The sequence below is a fragment of the Sesamum indicum genome, unplaced genomic scaffold, assembly GCF_000512975.1.
Source record: "Sesamum indicum cultivar Zhongzhi No. 13 unplaced genomic scaffold, S_indicum_v1.0 scaffold00118, whole genome shotgun sequence".
NCBI lineage: Eukaryota > Viridiplantae > Streptophyta > Magnoliopsida > Lamiales > Pedaliaceae > Sesamum > Sesamum indicum.
Genome location: NW_011628047.1, coordinates 15,776 through 24,003, shown reverse-complemented (window position 1 = coordinate 24,003; position 8,228 = coordinate 15,776). Strand labels below are relative to the sequence as shown.

Sequence of the window (8,228 nt, the reverse complement as noted above, 5' to 3'; positions counted from 1 at the left end):
TAGCACAACCGCAACTTCCGACTAAGGGACGTTAGACGATGAAACCAGTGGTTGAAGATATACCCAAAGCAAATGCGGGAGATAGACATTTGGACCAGAACCACTCCAAGCAAGAAGAGAGAGGTAAGGCAATTGTTATTTATAATGCTTTTGACGCTTTGCATTTAATTGATGATGCAGGTGAGCATTCAGGGGGTCCTAACACAAGCAGCCCCAAGGTCGATGATCCATGTTGAACATCGCTGTGTGGAATGTCCGTGGGCTGAACAAACGAGACCATCAGCTCGCTTTGAAGGACTTGGTCTCCGAATACAGGTTACACTTCCTAGGTATTCTTGAAACTCGTGTTCGTTTGAATAATGTTATGCATATTCAATCGTTTTTACTTCCACATTGGAAATGGTTTGTCGATTATTCTTCTGTTGGTAATCGCATCTGGATAGCTTGGGACGAGAATATTGTTGATGTCCATATCTTAGACTCGGCAGATCAATTTATTTACTGTCGGGTTACTAATATGGCTGGCAATGAATCTGTTATTATCACTGTTGTTTATGGGGCATCTGAGGTGATTGATCGTCGGAATTTATGGACGGCACTGGAGACGCTATCTCAGCAATGCTCTGACATCCCGTGGATGGTGGGAGGGGATTTTAATGCAGTACGTGACCTTAACGAAGTATGTGGCATCTCAGGAGATATAAGGATGGCCACCGAAGAATTTAATGCTGGTATTCTGGAGGCGGGGCTGATCCCACTTCCTATGCAAGGTGAATGGTTCACGTGGCATAATTGCAGTACGTCTATGAGGAGTTTATGGAAGCGGCTGGGTCGGATTCTTATTAATGACCGCTGGCTGGCAAGGTTCCCGAGCGCCTATTATCACAGCCTTACTCCACGGACATCTGACCACTCTCCACTGGTCTTACATGGGGATATACAACAACATAATGGAGGCATGTTTCGATTTGATAACTATCTGGCCCATTCACCCGAGTTTATCCACAATGTGCAGAATATTTGGCATCATGAGATTGTGGGTATTCCTATGTATGCTGTGACACGTAAACTGAAGGCACTTAAACCAGTCTTTAGACTACAAAGGAGAAATAAGGGAGATCTGACGATGAATGTCCAACTAGCCAAAGGTTTTCTTGATGAGGCACAACAGTTGGTGAGCTCTGATAGACAAAATGAGCTATATTTACTCCTGGAGCATTGTTGTCGAGTCGTTTATGCTAAAGCGGCAAAACTCGAACAAATTATGCTGCAGCAGAGAGCCAAAATGCAGTGGATGAAAGACGGAGACCAATGTTCCCGGGTTTTCTTTCGTAAAATTGCACAGAGACGAGTAAGGAGGAGAATCTTACAGATTAATGATGAGAATGGTTTCACACACACGGATCTAGGGGAAATCGCCCATGAGTTTGTCTCATACTATCAGAACCTATTAGGAGGCACCAGAAGACGGCTGTCAGTGGATATTCGTTATCTTAGACCGTGGGCAAGGCACTGTATCACTGATGAGGAAGCTAATCAATTACTCCTTCCAATCTCGGCGGATGATGTGAAGCAAGCAATGTTCGATATTGCTGATGACAAGGCACCGGGACCTGATGGCTACTCGTCAAGGTTTTTCAAGGCGGCTTGGCCTGTGGTTGGGGAAGAAGTTACGAGGGCGGTACTAGACTTCTTTTCTACCGGAAAACTTCTGAAGCAGGTCAACTCCACGATCTTGGCCCTGATCCCAAAGGTACATACGCCTATGTCGGTTAATGATTTTAGACCAATTTCATGCTGCAATGTTTTATACAAGATCATTGCGAAACTTCTTGTCCAAAAAATTAGTGTGCTACTGGACAAGATAGTTAGCCCATGTCAGACAGCTTTTATTCCGGGAAGAAGCATTGGGGACAACATTATGTTAGCCCAGGAATTATTCTCCAGATATAACCAGATGCGCCTACCCCCGAGATGCGCACTTAAAGTGGATATCAGGAAGGCCTATGATACGGTGGAGTGGGACTTCCTGTTAGCAGTTTTGCAGCTGTTCGGGTTTCCACCTACGTTTACAAGGTGGATTGAGGAGTGTGTTACCACGACATCTTTCTCGATTGGGCTCAATGGAAAACCTCATGGGTTCTTTGCTGGAGCGAGAGGACTACGACAGGGAGACCCACTTTCTCCTTATCTGTTTGTTCTTGTTATGGAAGCCTTACATCTGGGATTCTTGCAACGAATTGAACAGGACATGCAATTCACTTATCATTGGAAGTGTGAGAGTTCTAAGGTTTTTCAGATGGGATTTGCAGACGACCTCCTCTTACTGTGCAAAGCTGACTTAGACTCCATCAGAGTCTTCAAAGAGGGATTGGACTGGTTTGCGGAGGTGTCGGGGCTTCGGCTGAATGTCCAAAAAAGTCACTTAATCATTTCACGTTCGGCTCAAAATTTGAAGGACCAGATGCTGGATATTTTGGGCTTTCAGGAGGGCCACCTTCCAATGAGGTACCTGGGTCTTCCCTTAATCTCGTCTAGGCTGACCATCTCTGATTGCCAACCGCTTATCTCAAAAATTGATGCACGTATTAATGGATGGGAAGGGATTTCATTATCATATGCTGGGCGGGTACAAATCATCAAATCTGTGCTCTCAGCATTGAGCTTATATTGGGCTTCTGCATTCATATTACCTAAGAAAGTCATCAGTGAAATTGAGAAGAGGTTGAGGACTTTCCTATGGAAGGGTACGACGTCCAGTGGGTACGCTATGGTAGCCTGGAAAGATGTGTGTCGACCGATGGATGAGGGGGGACTTGGGTTCAAGGATATCTCCACCTTGAATCGCGCATTAATGAGCAAGAAACTATGTGATGTTATCCAGTGTGACAGGACATCCATATGGGTTCAGTGGCTCTACCAAGACCTATTACGTGAGAGATCGATTTGGACTATTCGTGAACATGGAGGTTCTTGGGGATGGCGAAAAATACTCAGGCTACGTCCTTTCCTTCGCACTATCGTGGATTACCAGATTGGAAATGGAGACAGATTCTTTGTTTGGCAGGACCCGTGGCATCACTTGGGTCCACTTATCGAGCGATTCCCTCAAGGTCCCCGCCATCTTAGACTTGAAGAATCAGCAAAACTCAGCTTAGTGATTTCAGCAAGAGAATGGCAATGGCCTACCATCACTGACTTTGAATGTTTGGAAATCACACATAACCTACCGCTTATTTTCGGAGGAGAGGATCGGGTGGTGTGGAGATGTGACGAAGGGCAACCTACTACTCAGGCCCTCTACCGATTATTCACTCACCCCGAGCCGAAAGTAGGATGGTTTTCACTACTTTTGGGCTCCTTGAAGATTCCTCGCCATTCGTTCATCTTATGGCTAGCAATCCTTGGCAAACTTCCTACCACAGACAAATCATGGCTATCCCACCTGGGGGTGTGCATACTGTGCGATGAGGGAGCTACGGAATCTCATCCACATTTATTCTTCCGATGCAGATTTAGTCGTCAGTGCCTTTATGAGATTCGCAGAAGGATTCGCTTTCACTGGCCCAATAGAGATTGGGCAACAGATATTGAATGGGCGACACGGAAATGGAGAGGGGAGCACATTATTAATAGAGCTTACCGTACACTACTGGCGGCGTGCGTCTACCACATATGGAAGGAGAGGAACTTGAGGAGATTTGATCATACTGAGCGGACACCGGCCACCTTGAGCATCAGTTCTTCAATTTTCCAACTACATTCATTAGATGGATTGAGGAGTGCATTACGACGGCCTCATTTTCGATTGGCCTCAATGGAAAACCTCACAGGTTTTTTAATGGGGCGAGAGGTCTACGCCAAGGAGACCCTTTATCTCCTTACCTCTTTGTGCTTGTCATGGAAATTTTACATTTGGAATTCTTACAACTTATTGAACAGGACATGCAATTCAACTACCATTGGAAGTGTGAGCCAGCTAAGGTATTCCAATTGGGTTTTGCAGATGATCTCCTACTTTTCTGCAGAGCTGATATGGACTCTGTCAGAGTGTGCAGAGCTGATATGGACTCTGTCAGAGTGTTCAAGATGGGACTGGACAGGTTTGCAGAGTGGTCAGGCCTCTGGTTGAATATACAAAAGAGTCACCTTATTCTATCCCGATCTGCACAAGATAGGAGAGAACAGATGCTAGCAGTGCTAGGTTTCCAAGAGGGGCATCTCCCGATGAGGTACTTGGGTCTCCCCCTACTCTCCTCTAGATTGTCTATTTCCGACTGTCAGCCACTTCTATCTAAAATTGATGCACGTATTACTGGATGGGAAGGAATATCATTATCATATGCTGGGCGGGTACAGATCATCAAATCTGTACTTTCAACACTGAGCTTGTATTGGGCATCTGCATTTATCTTACCAAAGGCTGTCAATAAGGAAGTGGAGAAACTCCTTCGAACATTCCTATGGAAAGGAACCTCAATGACGGGATATGCCAAAGTAGCGTGGAAAGATATTTGCAAACCGGTAGAAGAAGGGGGTTTAGGAATTAAAGATATTGGTGTTCTTAATCGTGCCTTAATGACAAAGAAATTGTGCGATGTCATTAGATGTGACCGAACATCTATCTGGGTTGAGTGGTTGCAGCACGGACGATTACGGCATAACTCCATATGGACAATTGGCGAACAGGGAAGATCGTGAGGTTGGAGAAAAATGCTTCGTCTCCGCAGCTCTATCCAACCAATGGTGGAGCTTCATATTGGAGATGGGAGAAGCTTCTATCTTTGGAAGGATCCATGGCATCAACTTGGACCCCTGCTTCCTAGATTTCCACGCGGACCGAACTTACTTGGACTTGAAGACTCCACTAAGCTTTCTTCGGTCATTGACGGGGGCCAATGGCACTGGCCCCTCATCACGGATCTGGAATGCCTCCAAATCACATATACACTACCTCAGATTCATGGAGGCGATGATATGATCATTTGGCGATTTCTTGAGGGGCAGCCCACTACCCAAGCACTTTACCGACTTTTTTGCCCGCCTGAACCGAAAGTGGGCTGGACTTCACTACTTTCGGGATCTTTGAAGATTCCACGCCATTCATTTATCTTATGGATGGCTATTCAGGAAAAGTTACCGACAACCGACAGACCATGGCTCACACATCTTGGTGGGCGTATTCTTTGTAACGAGGAGGCATTGGAGACACATAGCCACCTTTTCTTCCGATGCCGTTTCAGTAGATTATGCCTTGCAGTTGTGCGGCGGATTATTCGAGTCCCTTGGCCCAACCGGGAATGGGGAAGGGACGTTGAATGGGCAACACGAAAATAGAGAGGGAAGCATATTATTAATACAGCCTATCGAGCACTACTTGGATCACTCGTCTACCATATATGGCGAGAAAGAAACTTGAGACGATTCCATCCCCATGAGCCGCCATGGTCTGTAATCGTCCATATAGAGGTATGTTGTAGGCGTCCCTGGTACATCCACTCAACCCAAATCGATGTCCTGTCGCATCTAATGACATCACATAGTTTTTTTGTCATCAATGCACGGTTCAAGGTACTGATATCCTTGAATCCAAGTCCTCCCTCCTCCTTAGGTCGGCATATATCTTTCCACGCAACCTTGGCATATCCACTATTCGTCGTTCCCTTCCACAAGAAAGCTCGCAACCTTTTCTCAATTTCATTAATAACTTTCTTTGGTAATATAAATGCCGATGCCCAGTAAATACTCAGTGATATAAGTACAGATTTAATAATTTGTACTCTACCAGCATAAGATATAGTGGTACCTTCCCACCCAGCGATCCGTTTGTCAATCTTCAGTAATAGTGGACGGCAATCTACAATAGTTAGTCGAGACGATATAAGTGGTAACCCCAGATGCCTCATTGGAAGAACCCCTTCCTGAAATCCGAGTAGTGCCAACATCTCCTCACACAATGCTTGCGCTGAGCGTGATATAATCAAGTGGCTTTTCTGTACGTTCAGTCTAAGACCCGACCATTCGGCAAAACGATCCAGACCTGCTTTAAAGATTCTTAGAGAGTCCATATCAGCACGGCAAAATAATATCACATCATCAGCAAACCCCAACTGAAATATCCTGGTTGCCTCGCATTTCAAATGATAGGAAAATATCTCCTCCTGATCAATCAACTGCAGCAAACCCAGGTGCAGAACTTCCATCACAAGCACAAATAGGTAGGGTGATATAGGGTCACCCTGCCGCAGTCCTCTGGCTCCTCGAAAGAATCCATGGGGCTTCCCATTTAGTCCAACAGAGAATGAAGGTGTTGACACACACTAATCCACTTCACAAAAGTAATAGGGAACCCAAACATCTCCATGGCTACTATTAAGAAATCCCAATCCACTGTGTCATATGCCTTCTGGATGTCGACTTTCAGAGCACATCTAGGAGGTAGACGAGTTTGGTTATATCCCGTAAAGAGTTCTTGTGCTAGCATGATGTTATCTCCAATGCTTCGTCCCGGCACAAATGCCGCTTGGCATGGGCGTCATAGGGGTATGTACTTTTGGTATGAGCGCCAAAAGTGTAGTATTTATCTGCTTCAGAAGTCGGCCTGTACTAAAGAAGTCCAGTACTGCCGAAGTCACCTCCTGTCCAACTATAGGCCATGCTGCTTTAAAGAAGCCCGATGAGTATCCGTCCGGGCCTGGGGCCTTGTCCTCATCAATGTCAAAAACCGCCTGTTTGACATCTGCTGGTGTGAACGGTAACAGTAAAGTGGTAGATTCCTCATTACTCAAAATGTGCCTAGCCCACGGTCTAAGAGTTCGAATATCAACACTTGTTCGTCGTCTGTCTCCCCCTAGTAGGTTCTGGTAATATGTGACAAACTCATTAATAACTTCTTCTGGATTAGTGTCAGTGGATCCCTGGTCATCGTTGATCTGGAAGATCCTTCTTGCTGATCTTCGTTGGGCAATCTTCTGAAAGAACACTCGGGAGCACTGAGCACCTCCCTTCATCCACTGCATTTTCGCTCGTTGTTGTAGCATAATCTGTTCCAATTTTGTTGCTTTGGCCAGTACGAGTCGACAGCAGTGTTCTAGTTGAATATATAGCTCATCTCGCCGTCTTGAGCTTACAAGTAGTTGTGCTGCTTCAAGAAATCCTTTTGCCATTTGGACATTGTGCGAGAGATCCCCCTTATTCCTCCTTTGATCTTGGAAAGTTGGTTTCAAAGCTTTGAGTTTGCGTGTCACAGCATACATAGGCGTACCCATAATGTTATGTTGCCATATATTCTGCACACTAGGAATAAACTCAGGTAAGCGAGCGAGGTAGTTATCGAATCGGAACATACCTCCATATTGGTACCCATAATGTTATGTTGCCATATATTCTGCACACTAGGAATAAACTCAGGTAAGCGAGTGAGGTAGTTATCGAATCGGAACATACCTCGATATTGTTGTTGTCGGTCTTCATATAGTACCATCGGTGAGTGGTCTGAAGTGCGTGGTGTAAGGACTGAGTAGAATGCGTTAGGGAACCGTGCCATCCATCTATCATTAATCAACATGCGGTCCAGTCTTTTCCAGAGGTTCCGGGGTGTCGCACTGTGGTTGTGCCATGTGTACCACTCTCCCTGCATGGGTAGTGGTAGTAATCCTGTATTCTGAATGGCTGCATTAAATTCTTCCATAGTCTTTCGGATATCCCCTGATGTGCCACATACTTCACTGAGGTCGCGAACTGCATTAAAATCCCCTCCAATCAACCATGGGATATCAACACACTGTATAGCTAAATTGTCCAGGGCACTCCATAATTCTCTCCTATCAACCACCTCAGTGGCTCCATAAGTGACAGTAACAGCAACTGTGTATTGCACGGATAGTAACAAGACAGTGTATAAATTGCGTTCCACATTCCACCACAACAACATCAATAAAACTATCATTCCATGCAATCCACACGCGATTACCAGAAGATCCATAATCCACATACCATTTCCATTGGGGTAATAGAAAAGATTGATTTTGGAGCTGCATTGTTAATACGTACACGAGTTTCAAGGAGACCAAGGAATTGTAACCTGAACTCAGCAACTATGTCTTTGACTGCCATCTGATGGTCTCGTTTGTTCAGGCCACGAACATTCCATATTGCTGCATTCAACATGGATCACTAGGTATGGGGCTGCTATGCTTAGGACCCCGAGACGACTCATCTGTATCATC

General features: G+C 45.3%; 1 protein-coding gene across 1 annotated transcript; it reads left to right on the top strand.

Annotated features, from left to right (window-relative positions):
• The first annotated feature begins 517 nt into the window (after positions 1 to 517).
• LOC105178966 lies at positions 518 to 4,701 on the top strand. The gene is made up of 6 exons (XM_011102551.1): positions 518 to 1,174; positions 1,346 to 1,753; positions 2,300 to 2,508; positions 3,771 to 3,833; positions 3,943 to 4,120; positions 4,360 to 4,701. Exons 1-6 carry the CDS (start codon positions 518 to 520, stop codon positions 4,699 to 4,701), a joined length of 1,857 nt encoding a protein of 618 aa, XP_011100853.1.
• The last annotated feature ends 3,527 nt before the right edge of the window (positions 4,702 to 8,228 follow it).

Coding starts and splice junctions, on each gene's coding strand:
- LOC105178966 (XM_011102551.1), top strand. CDS start 518: ATGGCTGGCAATGAATCTGTTATTATCACTGTTGTTTATGGGGCATCT. Junction 1,754..2,299: donor TCTTGGCCCTGATCCCAAAG/GTACATACGCCT, acceptor AAGGTTTTTCAG/ATGGGATTTGCAGACGACCT. Junction 2,509..3,770: donor GAGGGCCACCTTCCAATGAG/GTACCTGGGTCT, acceptor TACATTCATTAG/ATGGATTGAGGAGTGCATTA.